The 19579-nt window shown below is 45.4% G+C and overlaps 1 protein-coding gene across 2 annotated transcripts in view; it reads left to right on the top strand.

The window, feature by feature from the left end:
- The window catches only part of Adcy9 (adenylate cyclase 9), a 110021-nt gene extending 94529 nt beyond the window's left edge, over positions 1 to 15492 (top strand). Inside the window, exons 8-11 of one of the 2 annotated variants that reach the window (XM_046444157.2) lie at positions 726 to 885; positions 2029 to 2177; positions 5235 to 5276; positions 11199 to 15492. In XM_046444157.2, the coding sequence (XP_046300113.1) occupies positions 726 to 885; positions 2029 to 2177; positions 5235 to 5276; positions 11199 to 12390 (1543 nt within the window). In that variant the 3' untranslated portion in view covers positions 12391 to 15492. The remainder of the gene's footprint in view (positions 1 to 725; positions 886 to 2028; positions 2178 to 5234; positions 5277 to 11198) is intronic. The other variant, XM_058579406.1, reaches the window with a different exon arrangement.
- Positions 15493 to 19579: the final 4087 nt, after the last annotated feature.

Here is a 19579-nt window from a genome sequence, read left to right as displayed (position 1 = left end):
GAGCTGAGGTAGGGGTGTGGAGTTGGGGGCCACACACTATGAGCTGGGTTTGGTCTGAAATGCTGAGTGACCTTTGATGTCCCAAACAAAATGAAGGACAATTTTCACTTATTTTGCAGAGGAATTGCATTCTCAGAGATTTGCAGGTTAATATCACCCAGAACTTCCTATTTGTGCATGGAATACAACCAGGTCCCAGGCTGCAACATTTTCACCACTGAGGGTATCTGAGGGCATGTGGCAGTTGTACAACAGGCAAGGCAGAACCTCCTCTATGGTTCTCTCCCATGGGTGGCAGGGCATCTCCATCCCTGGCTGCACTCACTGGAGGCCAGTATCAGCCCTCCACCATTGTGGCAACCAGGAAGGCCCCCAGAATGCCCCCAGGACCACCCCCATTCTGGATCTTCTGCCCATAGGTGGGCCAGGTGGCAGTGACGGTGCCCACTATAGCCCTCCTTAGGCTTGTAGCTATTCTTACATGCTTCCTTGGGCCCACAGAGGTGCAAGCTTGGCTTCTGACAAGCACATTTTACCCAAATGCAACAGTTGACCTTAAAGTCTGGGATGATGAGCTAAGCAAGGCCAGTTCACTTGCCTTTTACCAAGCGTGAGGGAGGTGGGCAGCAGTAGCATAGGACAGTAAAGGGCAGTGCGGGCTGGGCCCCTGCCAGGCTGACCCACTGGGCCCTCTGATCCTGCTTCCTCACCCCTCCCTGTCCCAGGATGGTGTTCTTCCTGGAGGATGTCATGGCATGCACGAAGCACCTGCTGGAGTGGATTGCTGGCTGGCTCCCTCGCCACTGCATTGGGGCTGTCCTGGTGTCCCTGCCTGCCCTTGCTGTCTACTCACACATCACCTCTGAATTTGAGACAAATATACACGTAAGTAATGGCTAGTAATGTGATCCCCATACCATGCAAGCTCTCTGACCTTCCGTGATCCCTCAACCTGATTACTTGGGACAGTCACTTAAATATCGGCCCTTAAAGAGGTGTGTTCTGCCACTACCTGAGCGCCTTTTGAAACAGAGCATGCTGGAGAGATTCCCCAGTGGGCTCACATCCTCTCCAACTTTACTCGTGTCAAATTAGTTACAAATAGTCCCCACTTACCATAGTTCAGCTCATGATTTTTGATTTCGGAATGGTGTGAAGGCATACCCATACTATCATTCTGATTTTTACTTGCAGTGCAATAGTCAGTAAATCAATGGAAGTTGGTCAGCACTTGCTTATCAAACAGGCTTGGAGTTGGCTGACTTTGCCTGGCTGAAGGTTCATGGGGCAGTCTGAGCTGTGACATCTTGTAGGTTAGGTGGACTGAATGCATTTTGACTTAACAGTAATTTCCACATGTGAGTCTCATTGGGACTTAGCCCTATTGGAGGTTGAGGAGCATTTGTATTTTTATTGTGCTTTACAAAGAAGCGTCTGTCCCACCTTCCAAACGAGGTAAGATAATGTGTCAATCTATAGAACCGGCACAAGTAACTTATGTGTGTCTGGATCAGCTGTCCCTGATCAAAAAAGGAGCTTTTGGGTTAAACTCAAAGGGCAAGCTAATATTGTTGGGGAAGATTATGTTTTTGGTTCACGTCAGAGTAACGTGAGCTTCCAGGGCAGGCTGATTGCATTTGGTGCTTTAACACCAAATGACACTTCACTAGGCTTTCAGCAGGGGCCTGAGGAAGTGTTTGGAAGGTAACTGACCCCATAGTGCTGCCCAGCAGGAGCACTTTCCTTTCTACCATAAAGATGTGTGCCATTTCCACACACCTGGAGGAGAGTCTCTGTGCCAACAAAAACTTGGAACCTAAGCACTGGGTCACAGGTCCAAAGAGGTGTGATCTGTCCTTTAAACCACTGGCTCACCAAATGTAAGTGCACCTGCACACAGATAGGCCATAAGCAGTATCAGGGATGCATTGTTGAACAGCTGTGGGCCGGTGGCAGGCTGGCTGGGTTGTATGGCCTGGGTGGGACATGAGCACAACATGGCTGTCCTAACACTGGCTTCTCTTACAGTTCACTGTGTCCACCAGCTCGGCAGTGCTGGTGGCCGTTGTGCACTACTGTAACTTCTGCCAGCTCAGCTCCTGGATGAGGTCCTCCCTTGCTACCATCGTGGGGGCTGGGCCACTGCTCCTGCTCTACATCTCCCTGTGTCCAGACAGGTATGCAGTGGTGTCCTCAGCTGTGACCACCTGCCTGATGCCTCTTAGGCTGTGCTTTCACGGTAGTGCTGATGCCCCTCTGCATGATGGATGTTTTCCACCAAGACCCAGAGTAGCTTCCAACACATATAGTATCCAAAGGTGCCCTAAGGTAATGTTTGAAAGAGAAAGAACAGTTTATAACAGCGTGCTGCCGATTGAGCATCAAGATCCAAAGTACAAAATTCTGAAAAAAATCTCAAAACTTTTGAGCACCAACTTCATGCCAGAAGTCTGGTAGTTTGATGCACACCAACTATTCATGCACAAAATTATTTAAGATGTTATATGAAATTACCCTCAGTCTATGTATACAACATGTATGTGCAACATGAACAGATTTCCTGTTTAGACTTGGTTCCCATCGTAAAGACACCTCACTACATGTGTGCAAATATTCTGAAATCTGAAATTCTTCTGGCCCCGAGCATTTTGGTAAGGGATACTCAATCAGTGTGTGTTTGGATGTAGATGTTCTTGGGTGACTGCCCCATGTAGATAGAATGCAGTGGTAGTGTCTGAACGTACTTGCGGTGAATAAGTTGGAATCTAAGAAAGTCAGACCCAAAGCCATCTCAAAGGAGATGATCAGGACAGTGAAAAAGCAGAGGTCCAGGTGGTGCAGAAATGAAGAGGAAGCAGAATTAACCTGCTCTGAAGTAGGGTACACATTCCAAGATAGGTGACAGACTTTGAAGCCTGAGAAATGAAGATGTAGGGTGATTAGAAGGTCACCATGGTTCCCTGTTATAATGTGAGACACAGGAACAACCTCCAGTCACTGCATATGTCTTTGGTCTTGAAGTCCAGCCATGGGTTGAGGAGGATATTAAGTTTCTGCACTCAAGATGGCCTTCACTGCTGGGTGCTAAGGAGTAGGGAGCATGGTGTGGACAGAGGCAGGAGTCCTGTGGTGACCTCTGCAGACAGAACCAGTTCTGATGTGCCGGGTTTCTGTTTTCACGACTAAAAGACTCGGGGTCACTCCAGTTGAACTAGGCTGGCTGGACTGCACAAAATAACCACACAAGAGACACAAATACCTTTTTCTTTGGGGTCACTGTGACGGCTCCTCTGACCTTAAGGGTCCGCAGGAAGAGAGAGAGTGAGAGCACGCGCTGACCCCTTTTATTGAGGAGAAGCTATTCAAATGAGGCAAGGAGTCAGGTTTCAGGGGACTGAGTCTATCTTCATGATGTCCACTGTCAGCAGGTTGACTGACACCTGGGTAGGCCACACCCAAGGGCACAGTAAGAGGAGGGGACACACACAAGGCACTTCCATGGAAGATTCTATCCTAAACAGGGCAAGGGGTTATATTACAAAGGAACAGCTGAGCATAGCTCCACCCATGGGGCTGTAGCAAGACACACCCATGCAGGAGACACCAACCCTCGAACCCAAGAAGGGTGGGGAAAGCTCTGCCACATTTCTGTGACTGAGCACCTCAGCACCCAGCCAGAGAGTGTGACTCAGTCACGTGGGTTGGTCTCCCACACTGATGGGGCTGCAAAAATTGAGAAGTATATCCAAGGGCCACCAGAGGGACATTTAAATTACACTGTGCAAGCAGGGGCCAGTGAGGCCCCTCTCTTTGGTGGGTTCTACTAGTTGAATGATGTTTGGGTCTCAGTTTGTGAAAACAAGTCTCAAATTGCCTGTTGCACATCTGGTTTTGTGGCTTTTACCTTTTGTCAACTAAATATGTACTTTGAAACAATGATACCTCAGTGGGATGCACACAGTGAAGTATTTTATTTTAAAAAATCAATGATCTCTTAAACTAATAAGCTTATTTATATAACAAACCTCTGCTAAATATTAGACTTCTTCTGTAACTTCTCATAAAAATGTTTCACTATTAGCATGTATCAAAGAACTATCTGGACATAATCTCAGAGGGTTTAAGAAGCAGGTTATTTAGAAGTGCATGAGCCACTTCATTGTGCTTGGCAAGATATCTAAACATCCCAGTTCCCCAGTTTCTTAAACTATTATATCCACCACCAGAGAGACCCCACATTTCAAGGTGCCCATCTAGGAGTGGCATATCTGTCACTGAGGACCACTTCTTTAATCAGTATAAAAGCACACAGTAAGTGGATAGGAATATAGCTCAGTTGGTAGAATGCTTGCCTCATATGCACAAGGCCCTGGGTTTAATCCCCAGCATCACACACACACACACACAAAGTGCACAATGGGCCACTTCATCCCAATATTGTCAAATGTCATATTAGTAGCACATTTTTTGGTATTAACCAAGCAGTGGCCAAAAAATGCACAGATTAAATGTTTCTCCTCAATTTACTTAATAGTAATGTTATGAAAGATATTCAAAGTAAGATCAAATAGGGACTTTAAAGTTGAATTGCCTGTTGGTATTTGAAAGGAACTGTAATAAATAGTTAAATTACTTAAAGCAAAGTAAAGCTCACTTTTACCTTCCTGAAGACATGGTCCATGACAGGCTGTGCACCAAAAGCTAGAAATTTGGCCACCAACTTTTAACCTAAGAGCTGTCACAGAGGCCTCATTGCCATTCATGGTAACATTTAGTCACAGCTGTGGGACTTTTCCCCATGGGTCCAGGAAGACAATGTGATAGGGATTACCACATTGCCTTCCTGCCCAGAATCCAGGTGGCAGGTCCTGGATAAGGCTTTGGGGGCTGGAAGGTGAAACAGCCCCGACCCAGGATGCCTCTGCCCAGAAGATCCTCTGAGCCCTGAGCCCGCTCAGCCCCTTGTCATTGCCAGGCCTTGCCAGGATGGGGAGCAGGGGAGCAGGTGGGTAGGGAAACAAAAACATAAACTTTCACTGAAGAGGAGGGGCTTCAGAGAGCCAAAGCTCTCCAGCTTGGGGGGACATAGGAGTACAGGAAGGGGCGGTCCCTGGGAGGATAGCCATTCCTTTAGTCGATATCCCACACTGGAAAGTTGCTTCAACTCTTCTTAGGTGACTTTCTGTTATGCCTTTTTGCTTTCTTAACAGTATTTTTCTGCATTTTAATTACAGTTCCATAGTAATTTCACCCCTGGATGCAGCACAGAATTTCAGGTACGCTTTTAACGTGATGTCTATACCTGGACAAATGAAAGTGACTGTCTCATTACTGCTGATTTCAGAGCTTCCTGAAAGCAGACATACCACAAATAAAATAAACAGCATATGCATTCTTTAAAAGTAAAGTAAAAATAACTACTTGTTTAAATATTATATCATAGTTATATGTCTTATTGAAAAAATAGAATGACTTTTTTGAGACAGGGTCTCTTTATGTCGCCCCAACTGGCCTTGAATTCCTGGGCTCAAGTGATCCTCCTGCCTCAATCTCCAGAGTGCTAAAATAATTATTCAGACATGTATTAGAATTCGTTTAATTTTATGTAAGTCTTTACAGAGGAAATTTCACAAATCAAGGAAAAATAGTTATTTTTCCCCTAAAACAATGTTAGGCCTTGCTTGCTTTACTATAAACATCAAAATAAATTCTATATAAATTGAAAAGTCAAAAATAAAAAGCATATATAGGGCTGGGGTTGTGGCTCAGTGGTAGAGCGCTTGCCTTGTGTGTGCAAGGCCCTGGGTTCGATCCTCAGCACCACATGAAAATAAATAAATAAAAGGTATTGTGTCCAACTACTATATATATATATATATATATACATACACACACATACATATGCCTATATAAAATCTAGAAAAAAAAACAAAATTAGTTTTCAAGCCTCTAAGACAGAGATAATTTTCTAGACTTATTAATAATAAATAGGATCACATGGGCTAGGGTTGTGGCTCAGTGGTAGTGTGTTTGCCTAGCACATTTGAGGCCCTGGGTTCAATCCCCAGCACCACATAAAAATAAACAAAATAAAACTATTGTGTCCAACTAAAAAATAAATATTTTTTTAAAATTAAAAATAAATACATAAATAGGATCACAAAGACCAAATGACAAACAAGAAAGAGAAAGAAAAAGTAAACAGAAAAATATTTGTGGGACTATTATATAAAGAGCTAATTAAGGCCTACACAGATAAAAGACAGAACAACAGAAAGTTCATTAAAGAGGAAATGTGAGCAGAAGATAAATACGGATACATTGCCAGTATTGTCAATACTGAAGTCATCTCACATTTAAATACCTGAACAATTCTCTTTGGTCTTTTAAATTAGACTTTTGAAAAGTTGTAATATGAATATCCAGAGTAGGTGATGTTCACTTAATTGTCACCATAACCTGATATGTTAGGTGACTTTGTTTCTGTCCCTGAAGCTGAAGCTCAGAGAAGTTGAGGAACCTGCCCTGTCCACAGTCACACAGTTAGTCATAGGCTCCCTCATTCCTAGGGTATGGCCTTTCTACCATGCCTCATTACTTCTCAGAAGGTTACAGCAGTTTCTGGAAGTAATTTGACAATTTTTTTTTTTTAATATCCGGGATTGAATTCAGGGGCACTCAACCACTGAGCCACATTCCCAACCCTATTTTGTATTTTGTTAGAGACAGGGTCTCTCTGAGTTGCTTAGCACCTCACTTTTGCTAAGGCTGGCTTTGAACTCAGGATCCTCCTGCCTCAGCCTCCCAAACCACTGGGATTACAGGTGTGCGCCACTGTGCCCAGCAACAGTCTTTTTAAAAAGTCTTTAAGGGCTGGGGTTGTGACTCAGCGGTAGCGCGCTTGCCTAGCATGTGTGAGGCACTGGGTTCTATTCTCAGCACCACATACAAATAAATAAAAATAAAGGTCCGTCAACAACTAAAAAAATTTTTTTTAAAAAGTCTTTAAAATGTTTATAGGCCTTAACCTAGCAGTTCTTTCTTGCCTATTTTCTGAGGAAAGAATTCATCATAGGATAAAGGCTGTATGCCCCCAAATATTAATCACAATGATGGTTAATATTGAAAATTATCAGCAACTTCAGTTCTCAGTACAAAGGAATTAAATTATGACACACCCAAATAGTACAACTGTTAAAATACAGCCAATATGGGAAATGTGTATGATATTTATTATGTGAAATTGTGTATGTACTATAACTATTGCTAGGTATTGTATTTTACTATATTTGTTAAAAAATTGTAAGTCATTTATTTATTTATTTTTAATATTTTTTGAGTTGTCAATAGATCTTTATTTTATTTATTTATTTATGTATGGTGCTAAGAATTTGAACCCAGTATCTCATACATGCAAGGCAAGTGGTCTAGTACTGAGCCACAGACCAGCCCAAGACATAATATTTATGATAAAATAATGAGTGGTGATTTACAACTACAGTATTTAAAAACAAAACATCTAGCATCATTTTTAAGTTACTGTTTTAGTGACAAGTGACACAGGTACAGGAGAGTCCCCAGGTCCTAACAGTACAACATAGTGCATTTCCCCCAAGTGAACACAGACCAAGAAACAAAACATCACCAACACCCAGGTGCCTCTCCAACCCCTCCTGGTGACACCCCGTTCCTCCACCAGGTGCAGATTTTAAAGTGCTCCGAAACACCCTGAAATGTTAACAAATGCCACATTTAGCTGGTTAGGACAGCAAGTGATCCTGGTTTTCTATTTTTTTTTTTCTATTTTTAAATCCCACTTCCCCATGATAATGCATATACTATATTCTACATTAGCTTCCATGTGTTATTTAATGTCACACATGGAAGTATCCAGTCATGAGTTCTCTTGCATTGAATCTCCCCAAATTCCTCTTTTTGAAACCGACCTTTGCTGTTTGAAGTTAGGAGTGGGGTCATTACCCTGGTCCATCTACCTGGGGGAGAGAGTGAGGTCATAGCCTGGCAGTGCCTCTCTTACCTGCTTGTTTCAGGTGCCCTCTATAACACTGGTTCTAGGAGAGGGAAAAATCCAGCAGTGCAGAGTTAGTCCCCAGCTTGCAGCACCTAAACTTCACTGTTTCTGTGCTTTGAGATGGCAGGAAAGTAAACCCACGCAACCATTCTTATTTTCACTTCCAGCACAATATAAGATAAGTTACATGAGGTGTTCAGCCCTGTGTTATAACACAGCCTTTGAGTTAGATGAGTTTGCCCCACTATAGGCCCATGTAAGTGTTCTGAGCACGATGCAGGTACGTGAGGCCAAGCTCCGGTTTCAGGAAGCTCAGGGGTATAAAATGTATTTTTGACTTATAGTATTTATGATGATTTGTCAGGACACAGTCCCACTGGAAGTTGAGCAGCATCTGTAGTTCATTTGCCTGTCCTACCTGCCCTGCCCCTGCTCTCCCCCTCTTCTGCCCACAGGGTATTGGCCACACCAATCTCCAGGGTCAGCGACAGCTGGCTTTTCTTGCAACAAAGCAGGAAAAGTTTAGAGAGCAGTACACAAACTCAGGCGAGGAAACCCATCTTCTCCATGGAGATTTTAAATGTCTCCTTGTACATTCAGGTGATGTTTAACTTCAGTGGCACCTAAACAGGGCCATTCCTCGCTGTCACCACTGTGGAGAACCAAAAGGAAACCCGACTCCGAACCATAAGGACAGGAGGCATGTTTCTTCTGATCTCAGATCTTGGGCTACTCTGCTTAAAAGCCAGCCAGAGGGTGTCAGGAGCTGGTCCAGTCCACGTTTTACTCACCTAAAATAAGTAGTTGCTTTGCTGAACACTTCAGATTCATAGTATATAGTGTCATTTGTGTCAATGACAGTGAGGAGAATGAATAAGTATGCGATATCTTACTATAGAGGACCTGTGGGCCCCAGTTCATAGGTGTTCAGCCAAAGCCTATGTCAGGAGCCCCCAAGAGCAGCTCACAGGACTGAGCACATCCTCATGCTCATGGTTAGAGGCCATTGCAGTGAAAGGACACAGAGCAAAATCAGCCAGGGGAAAACTGGTTCCGGGAGCCCTCTCCTAGTATCATCACAGGGAATGTGCTCATTCTCCACCACGACTGTGGCTACACTTGGGAAACCCAGGGAGACTTGCCACCAAGGGTTAGTAGGGGTGGTGACATGGGCAGCCTGTGCCCAGCACATACCTAAGGTTCAGGCTTCCACAAGGAGTGCAGGAGTCACCATACCTGCCTATCTGTTCACGCACTTACATGGCACTGCAGCCCAGGAGTGGTGGGACCCCAGATCCAAGCGCCCTGAGCCCAGCCTGGGCCACCTTGCAAACAGGCCCTCCTAAGGATTGCAACCTTGCGCCCACTGATCTCTTTTCTGCACAGAACCTCAGGTCAGAAGGGACTTGGCCATACTCCAGCCCACCTTCCCAGTTTCCACACAAAGAAATTGGGACCTGGCAAGGTGGCATGGCTTGCCCAAGGTCCCAGAACTCTCTGAATAGCCCAGGGGTTCCAGTCCAAGGTCAGGGCTTTTGAGAGACAGTGCTTTGAGGAGGACCTTCATGGCCATGCCAAAGACACTGTTTTAAATAACCTTACGTCACAAGTAGCGGTAAGACTTACTAAAAACTTTGACCAAAAAAATGAGATTTCTGTGTCAAAGAGCTATTGAAACTTCAGATGCTTCAGTAACAGATACAGTTATGTTTATATAGTGACCAAGCCCATTATTACCTAAAATCTAGTAGTCTACCTTGGGCACTTTACAAATACTTCAAGGTGTAGCATTTATTGAACAGAACAATCACAGCATTGTTAATGAAAGGGAGGGAAGGAGGGAAGAGGACATAAGGAAGAACGCTGGGGTTACAGGCATATGCTACCACATCTAGTTTATATATGAGTATACTCGATATTAAAGAATATTCATATATTCTATCTATCTATGTATTTATCTATTTATTTTTATTTTTCCGTATGAGAGATTGAACCAGAGGCCCCCTACCACTGAGCCACACCCCCAACTAAAAATTTTGAGACGGGTTCTCACTAAGTTACCCAGGCTGGCCTTGAACTTGTGATCCTCCTGCCTCAGCCTCCTGAGTAGCTGGGATAACAAGCTGCCATGCCTACCTGTATTCTTGTTTTTGTTTTTTTCTTTTTTGAACTTTTTTTTAGTTCTACATGGACACAATATCTTTGTTTTGTTTATTCATTTTTATGTGGTGCTGAGGGTTGAACCAAGTGCCCCACACATGCGAGGCAAGCACTCTGCCACTGAGCCACAACCCTGGCCCTATTCTTGTTTCTTTGATGTTGTCTTCAGTTACTTTGGCAAAACAGAATTAACCCAGAATAGGGGAAAATATATTTTGCAAAACTTTAATACAAGTAGATAGTAGAGAACTTAAAGAAATTCTTTGAAAATTAAAATTCTATTGGATCAGAAACCTAAGAAGCACATATATCAGATACTATTAAACTTCCTGGGCATGGTAATGATGTTGTGGTTACACAGGGAAATGCCCTCATCTTGGAAGGTGTTTACCAGAGTAGGACTGGAGTGTCACGTTAGCAGCAACTTACTTTCACAGTGCTTAGCAAGGCTGATATTATAGCTCAGTGGTAGAGGATTTGCCTGGTATGATGAGGTCTGGGGATTGAACCCAGTGCTGCCAAAGAGAGAGAGAGAGAGCAAGGGAGAGAGAGAAGGGGAGAGAAGTTTAACAAAACGTGTGTGTGTGTGTGTGCGTGCGTGTTGAGAGAGAAAGGCAAAGTGCCAAAATGCTCACAACTGTGGGATCCAGGTGAAGAATATAGGATTCTTTTACTAGATTTTTAACTTTTCTGTAAAGTTGAGATTTTTCAAAAGAAAAAGTTGAGGGAAAGGAAAAGATGTCTAAACAAAGCTAAAGACTTGTGGGGCAAAAGTCATCACGCTGTACTGATTAAAGACTTAGTTGCTGAAGTCGCTGTCTATTGCTCCATCTCTGCGGCCTGCTGCAGAAGCAGAAGCAGGCTGTCTGTCGTACAGCAGCTTGAAGTTGTTGAGGGTTGAATTCCGCCCCTGCGGCGTAGGGTGCTGGTTAGCTGGGCAGCTTCAGAGCTCTCCCTTAACAGATACACTTAGCAGGATGTCCTTTCTCATCTCTCTGCTCCCCAGTGCCAAGAGGAGCCCATGCAACAGCTCGCTGCCACAGGACAGCAGCGAGCCAGCCAGCCTCGTGGGCAAGGAGCTCATTCTTGCCTTCTTCCTCCTGCTCCTGCTGGTCTGGTTCCTGAACCGAGAGTTCGAGGTCAGCTACCGCCTGCACTACCATGGGGATGTGGAGGCAGATCTCCACCGCACCAAGATCCAGAGCATGAGGGACCAGGCTGACTGGCTGCTGAGGAACATCATCCCCTACCACGTGGCAGAGCAGCTGAAGGTTTCCCAGACCTACTCCAAGAACCACGACAGCGGAGGAGTGATCTTTGCCAGCATCGTCAACTTCAGCGAGTTCTATGAGGAGAACTACGAAGGGGGCAAGGAGTGCTACCGCGTCCTCAATGAGCTCATCGGGGACTTCGATGAGCTCCTGAGCAAGGCGGACTACAGCAGCATTGAGAAGATCAAGACCATTGGGGCCACATACATGGCTGCGTCGGGGCTGAACACTGCCCAGTGCCAGGAGGGCGGCCACCCACAGGAGCACTTGCGGATCCTTTTCGAGTTCGCCAAGGAGATGATGCGTGTGGTAGACGACTTCAACAATAACATGCTCTGGTTCAACTTCAAGCTCAGGGTCGGCTTTAACCATGGGCCCCTCACGGCGGGTGTCATTGGTACCACCAAGTTGCTATATGACATCTGGGGGGACACTGTCAACATTGCCAGCAGGATGGACACCACTGGGGTGGAGTGCCGCATCCAGGTGAGCGAAGAGAGTTACCGCGTGCTGAGCAAAATGGGCTATGACTTCGACTACCGGGGGACGGTGAATGTCAAGGGCAAAGGGCAGATGAAGACCTACCTTTACCCAAAGTGCATGGACAATGGGGTGGTACCCCAGCACCAGCTGTCCATTTCCCCGGACATCCGTGTCCAGGTGGATGGCAGCATCGGGCGATCTCCCACGGACGAGATCGCCAACCTGGTGCCTTCTGTCCAGTACTCAGACAAGACATCCTTGGGCTCTGATGACAACGCACAGGCTAAAGACCTGCACCTGTCTTCTAAAAGACCCTGGAAAGAGCCCATCAAGGCCGAAGAAAGGTGTCACTTTGGCAAAGCCATAGAGAAGGAGGACTGTGAAGATGTGGGAGCGGAAGAAGCCAACGAGCTCACCAAACTCAACGTCTCCAAGAGTGTGTGAGGCAGCGCCCAGAGCTGCCCGAGGTGCTCTGTTCGTCGAAACACAATAATATTTGTATTTGGCTGTGGCACTTTCTAAGCGCCACAGTTCCTGTCCCGGATGTGGTGTTATGTGGTCATTTCAGCCCTAATTCTGTGTGGATCACAGTTATTCAGGGTTCGTTTCCATCCATTTCTTCTTTCCTTTGCTCCCTTCCTTGGAAATCGCCCCCCTTGGGGATGATCCGTTCAGCTGCTGAAGGAGAACAAGTGCCTTCAGGGTGGGCTCGCCTCCAGGCCAGGACGGCGGCCAGTGGGGTTGTGGTTCTGGGTACTGTTTGACTTTTGAAACAGAAGCTGTGGTTAGATCTCATTTTTATTGCCTTTTCTCACAAGACACTTTTTGTTGTTGTTGGCTCATACAGTGTTTCCAAGTTTATTTTTTTCTGTATACGTGATAGTGTTTCCCAGTCACCTGGCCTTTCTCAGTAAGCACACACACGCACACACATTTGCATCTATGAATCTGATATAAAGTGCCAGTTATTCGCTGGGATGGGGTAGAGAGGGGAGCATGGGCTGAAAAAGCCCAGAAGCCCCTCCTGCCTTGCTCTCCCAAGCACCTGGGCCCTCCCGCGCATGGGCCATGGGTGGACCGCTCCCCACATCAAGTGATTTCAGGGTTCACCCGCATGCAGGCCAAGATTTCAAATGCTCACCGGGCACAAAGCTTGTAAACCCAGGCCTCAGGTATCTCAAAGCCCTTCTTCACCCTGACCCTCCACCGAGGGGTCTTCCAGTGGAAGTGAAGGTGTTTGTCTTAGAAGCTGACTCGTAAGAGGGGGAAGCTCAAAATAAATGTCTGAGGGTTGCAGTTATTTATTTATTTATTTATCAGGATGTGTGTCTGGGGAGGGGGTGCTCGTGTTTTGATGGAGGGAAATAGGCCATGGGAGGGCAGGGGGTTCCAAAAGGGCGCAGCAGACCATCAAGGACAAGATGTCCCTTGTGTTTCCACCACAGGGGGCCAAGCTGCAGCCCAGGGTGCTCCCCCTTGTGGAGATTCAGGCCAAAACTAGCTGGGCTTTAGGCAAGCCCATGCAGGTGGCGCAGGCACTGTCTTGGCTTCACAAGTTCAGGAAGTTCCTCGATCTTTCCCACTCCACAGCTGCTCGGCCGACTTAGTCTGGACTTAATCACGGCAGGATGCAGTCTCCTGCATCCTCTCACACCAAGTACCTAGGGGCAGAGCCATCTGTCCAGCCAGCAGGAGGCAGAAAACCTAAGAAAAGTCGCATCTGTCCTCTTGGGTGCCATACCAGCTAGTAGTCATGTTTTGCCACATTGAGTCTGAAGTTGATGTTGAATGGAACTCAAGCCACAGTTGCCCTGTCCTGGTCATTTTGCCCAGTGACACTGGCATGTGGTTCATGATGCCACTGAAGACCAGCTTGGCACCTGTCAAGGTCCGCACACCGCGCTCTGTGTTCTCTCGCTGGTGAACCTCACTGTTAATTCTCACATCACTCCCCCCCAGAGACAGAATCTGCTGCTTCTGGCCTGGTGACATCTCCGTTCTGGTCAGTCACCTTGAGGCGACACCTGGGACGGCCACCCAGCAGTGCCCCAGTCCTGGGACTGTGACTGTGAGAGTTTCCTTCAGGTTTGACTGTCAGTTTGTCTGTCTTCCAATTCTAAAGAAAGGATGGTTGTGACAATACCTCTTAATTCTGAAGAATGTATTCTTATAAAACACCGCAGATTTTTTTTTTCTTAAGAAACACTACCTGATGCTTTCCTTGCACTAGGGGTGGAAGACACGTCAGCCTTTCTCCTATCAGTATTAGGTGTATATCCGAGGGTCATTCTCTCTGCCTTCCACTTATAAGCTGTATAGCTTTGAGGGACTGGCTGGTTGCCAATATCATCTCTCTCAAAATGTGCCCTACCAGCCATGTGTGGTGGCACATGCCTATAATCCCAGCTATTTGGAAGGCTGAGATAGAAAGAATGAAAGTTGAGATCAGCCTCAGCAGCTTAGTGAGACCCTGTCTCAAAATAAAATAGGAGGCTGGGGATGTCTCTCAGTGCTAGAGCAGCCCTGGGTTCACTCCCTAGTACCACCAAATAAAAATATAAACGTTCTACCAGGTTCATCTCTACACACACTTCTTTTCTTCCCTGTCCAACTGTTTCCCTCCCCTGCTACAAAGGTGTTTGTGACTCCTCATCTCCCCTTAACCTCCAAGCTGCAGACCCAGGGGAGAGAATCATTAGCCTCTGGTTCAGCACTGGGCAAATAGAGCCTCTGAGGACAGGCCGCTTACACAGAGAATGAGTGGTCTTTAAAGCACCAGGGCTTCCTAAACCACCCCGCAGATAATCTCTCCTCTCTGGCATCCCTGATGCCCTGCTCCAAAGCATACCTCAATGCAGAGCCACAGAATCTCTGTGCACACTTGCCATCCACTGGCACTGAACTAGTGGCTGTCTCTGGAGGTGGTGGAGCTTCTGACTGTGGGCTTGGGTGCCGGGGAGGTGTCCTGCAGGTGGCAGTACTCCTTAAGAACTTAGGGTAGGAAGCAATATGTCAGAATTGAATGTGTATAAATAGTTGCTTTGAATTGCAAATGCTATTTTCTTCATGGCCCCAGATCAGATCAAATTTTATATATCTATATGATCAACAAGCACATATGATTTTACCCAGTGCAGACAATGTAGAGCACCAGTTGTGAGCCCTTAAAAAGCTTGAGAGTCCCTCAGATTGCACCACACCTGCACACAGCTCCCTCAACACTGACTTGACTTCACTTGCGGGGACTACACCTGCACATTTGCACGTGACATGGAGAGCCAAAGGCAGTGTGCCACCCCTCACCTGGGCTGTGATCACTTGCACTTTCCAAAGATACTTCTGCATTTACATTTCAAAGTTTTCAAGGTAAGCATTTTTGGTTGTTTCAAAAATCACATCATGCCTAGAATCTGAAATGAAATCAGCGAGAACCCACTGTTTGCATTTTCCGTATTTCCTTTGCTCTGCTCTTTTTAAATTGTTAATTCCAAAAATTTCAAAATGCATCCACTGAAGAAATGGACATTAAAATATTCTAAAATCTAACTTTGGTGCCTGGCATTTCCTCATTGAAAAGATGAGCACCTCTTAGAGACTGGGCAATCCTCCTTAAACTCATCGTGTTTTCTGCGGTTTATGGCTGAAATGGAAAGATTTGCTTTTCCTTTACAATATAATTTCAAAAATCAGGCAACTAAAAAAGGTGTGTGTGTGTGTGTGTGTGTGTGTGTGTGTGTGTGAGAGAGAGAGAGAGAGAGAGATGTCTCTCTCTGTGTGTGATATGTTCCTTTTTACATGGGATTTAAAAATTAGAATCAAGTTGTAGGACACACTGTGCTTGTGATAATTCCCCACTTCACTGGGACTTTACTTAAAATAGTTGTCCTGCAGCATCTTAAGAAACCAACTGAGAAAACCAAGTAGGTTTTCTGAGATTGCCCCAGCATTCGCCCTCATGGTGATCATAGATACCTGCACCATGGTGGGCCTGATGTTTGGGGGAAGCCCCTAACCCATCCAAAATCTGTTTAAAAGCAGAATCTCTTCCTAGAAAAAGGCACCTCCATCTTGCACAGATCTTAGGGGCTCCCAGCACCTCCAATCCATGTATCAATAGGCCCAACTATGTATGTTTTAGGGGTTAGAGCCTCTTATTCTAAAAGGGCTTCACTGGTGAGTAAAATATTTATGAACAACTCTGGGGGCACAAAGATTCTCTTGTGGACTCAGAAGGGAGATGAGGACTCAGCCTCCAGCACTGCTCAGTGGCTCTGGCTCCCAGGGTCCATCTGCTCTGCTAGGGCAGTGCCAAAGAGTGTGGTAAAGTGTGCTCACCTCAGACTGTGCAACGGGCAACCCAGGCTGAGGAATAAGGATCTCTGCTGCGTGGAATATCTTGTGGGAAGGTGCTTCCCAGGAACTTGGAGGATTTTTCAGTTAAGCAACTTCCAGTCTTTGCAGTTAACCCCAGAACTTACGGTTTGTGGTTTCTCTTTTGTCAGAGACCTTTTTTGCATGCAGTTTCCTTTCCCTGCTGTGGGACTCTACCATTATGGCCATCTGGAATAAATCCCAGGAACCAGGAAAAGGAAGCTAGCAGGAGGGAGAGGCAGGTGAGAGGAAGTGATTCAGAAAGAGCATTACATGTGTACATTCTAAATCTTCCCAAGTATCTTTTTTTTTCATACAATTCTTTTGTAAAAATGTTTGTTGTTAAAATAAAATGACTCCAAAGAGTTGTTACTGAATGTTAGAGTGATACGCTTGGGGAATTCTCATCTTCCTCCAGGCCTGAAAGTCTGCAGGAGAGGTGAATTAAGTGATCCAAGGGCCTGTTGAAATCTCATTCATCAACAGTAGCGATTCTTAACCTTTTTGGGGGGACAAGGGAACTTTCAGAGCCTTTGATAATTTAATGAAAGTTGTGGTTTTTTCCTCCAGAAAAAAAAATGCTTGCTCATAAATCAACCCTCTTGAAGTTTCATATGATTTCAAGAATTATTCATGGATCCCAATAAAGTCCCCTTGACCTGCAATAACCAGAGGAGTGAGGAGTTTTCATCTTTAGATGAAGTGTCCAACCATTTTTGGAAACCATTGGAAACTCCATTCAACATGGTGATGTTGCTCAATTATTTCTTTTTTGTTTCTTTTCTTTCTCACTCGTTCTTTTTTTTTTTTTCTTGGTACCAGGGATTGAACCCAGGAGTGCTTTAACACTGACTTATAGCCCCACCCTTTTTATTTTTTGAGGCTGAATCTCATTAAATTGTGAAGGACCTTACTAAGCTCCTGAGGCTAGCCTTGAACTGGCAATCCTCCTGCCTCAGCCTACTAAGTTGCTGGGATTACAGACATGTGCCATCACATCCAGCTATAGATACATTTCTTATCAAATTACATGTTTTTATCAAATTATATTGCAGAATTTTATGTCTGCGTTGTCTAAGTATATTTAAGGAGCCACTCAAATATCTTTTCAACATGTAAATACTAAGTCAAATTACTTTCAACAGTAAAATTCAGCCAGTATTTATGGAGTGTCTACTGTGTGCCATATAAATCTTCCAAACTCCCTTTATTTAGGGTGTTAGACTTGCTGTGACTTGAGCACATTTGAGAAGCAGCTGTGAATAGAAATGCTTTTCATGATTGCTGTCCCACAATGAATTCCAACAGTAAGCTGAAGGGGGCTTTCAGATACCTGGAGTCCCATCGTGACATTCGTATAATTGGCATTTTTAAACCGTGGTTCCTAGGTCATCTGTGACCCTCAGATTTCTGTCTTGGTGGTGATTTTGTGGAGCACTGGATCTCTATAGAGAGCAACAGATGGAAGACAGTGGAGCCTATCCCACATACGTTTTACCTTTAAAACAAATGCTTCCCGGGGAGACTGGGGTGCCAGGATGAGAGTCTCCAAACTGGGCCAACAAGTCCTGGCTCAGCCTGGCTTGTCCAGAGCGAGTCTTTCAGGAACAACAGCCTACCCTGTGCGGACTCCCCCTCACCCTAAAACGAGCTCTGAAGATCAAAGACCAGATGTCAATGCTGGCTGGCTCAACTCTGCACAGAGGAGGCAGAGCCTCTGACGGGATCTACCTCCTCGCCTAGCCAGAGTTTTGCCCTCTAGGTTGGTTGGGGAGGGTTTGGAGTTGGTGATTCTGGGAAATAGTCGCACGGGGGAGGGAATGAGACGGACCCCCATGCTCTGCTTGCAACTTCAGGGCCTCAAGCATCCTTGTGCCTGATGGGCTGCGTAGGCTTTGACCTGCAGACTGGCCTGCGGGGCCCTTCAGGCCTTGGGCCAGCCCGGCTCATATTCTGGTCCTCTGCGTCAAGAATGATTGTTCTTCTCCAAGGACACAGTGTGCTGCGTTGAGCCCTGGGATATGTCCTGCTCCCCAGGCTGCCTGTCCCCTTGACACCCCCTGCCATTCTCGTGTTCTGACTTCAGGATCTGGATAAATCTCAGCAACGCAATGAGCAGACACCATGCTGAGGTTAGACACTACTGATTTAAAGAAAATTATTTTTTTCACCTATAAATTCCATTCTTGTATATAAAAATAGGTGTTCTTCGATTAGGTAATAGTTTTTTGGTATTTGTTTTCCTTGCAGTACTGGGGTTAGAACCCCGGGCTTCAAGCTTGCACAATAAGCACTCTATCACTGAGCTACACCCCTAACACTTTATATTTTATTTTGAGACAGGGTCTTGCTATGCTGCCCAGGCTCGCCTCAAATTTGGGACAGCCTCTGGAGTAGCTGGGACGACAGCATGTGACACTTTTCTGCCAAGGAATTTAAAACACCCAGAATCTTGCCTGGGCCCTGGCTGCCTGGCTGAAGTGGGTGACCAGTGGCACTCCTGCTGAGCAGATCAGGAAGCCCAGGACAGAGTAGTTGAGGTGCTTGCCTGTGTCAGCCAAGGCCAACCACAATTTCCAGCCATACAGCCCGTCCACTGGGAGCAAAAGCAGAAAATAGAGCCTGTGGTCAAATCCAGATAATTTGATTCCTTTTCTCCCCTCTCTTCCTAAAGAAAGAACAAGGGGTCCAGGTGGTGGGATGTGATGTTGTGCATTGACAACACAAGGCCAGGCAGGAGCTCAGCCAGGGACTCACAAGAATCAGTGTGTTTCCCCTCTCTCCCTCACCCCATCTTTTCCTAAGACTTTTACTTAAGTTATATGTGAAATATTTAAGTTATTATCTATTTTATGCTTAGAAAGCAGAAGTTTTCAAATTATTCATTTTCTGACCTCTGCAACTTGTGTCCATGTGGCAACTAAATCATCCCAGCCACCCCAGAGGAGTGGCATGTGTGCCCCTCAGCTGTGCCTTCACAAAGGTCCGTGTGTGGCACAGGTTCTGTTGATATCTTGCATTGCCAGCCAGTTTAACAAAAAGAGACATGGACCTTCAACACAAATCAGAGTTTCTTCCCCTGTTAATTGCATAATAAATACTTTATTATATCAATATTTGATAGTTTTTTTTAAAGCCTGCTTATCACATAGATCTCTAGTGTTTTAGGGAGTAGCTAGAGAGAAGGAAAGAAAAGAATATTACTTGGCAGTTTAACTTGAATTCTCTTATAGCATAATTTAAAGTTGTCTTGGCAATTTGG

This window comes from Marmota monax, unplaced genomic scaffold, assembly GCF_021218885.2.
Source record: "Marmota monax isolate L192 unplaced genomic scaffold, Marmota_monax_Labrador192_F-V1.1 WCK01_AAM20220418_F8-fsc00035, whole genome shotgun sequence".
Taxonomy (NCBI): domain Eukaryota; kingdom Metazoa; phylum Chordata; class Mammalia; order Rodentia; family Sciuridae; genus Marmota; species Marmota monax.
This window is presented reverse-complemented; position numbering and strand designations above follow the sequence as displayed.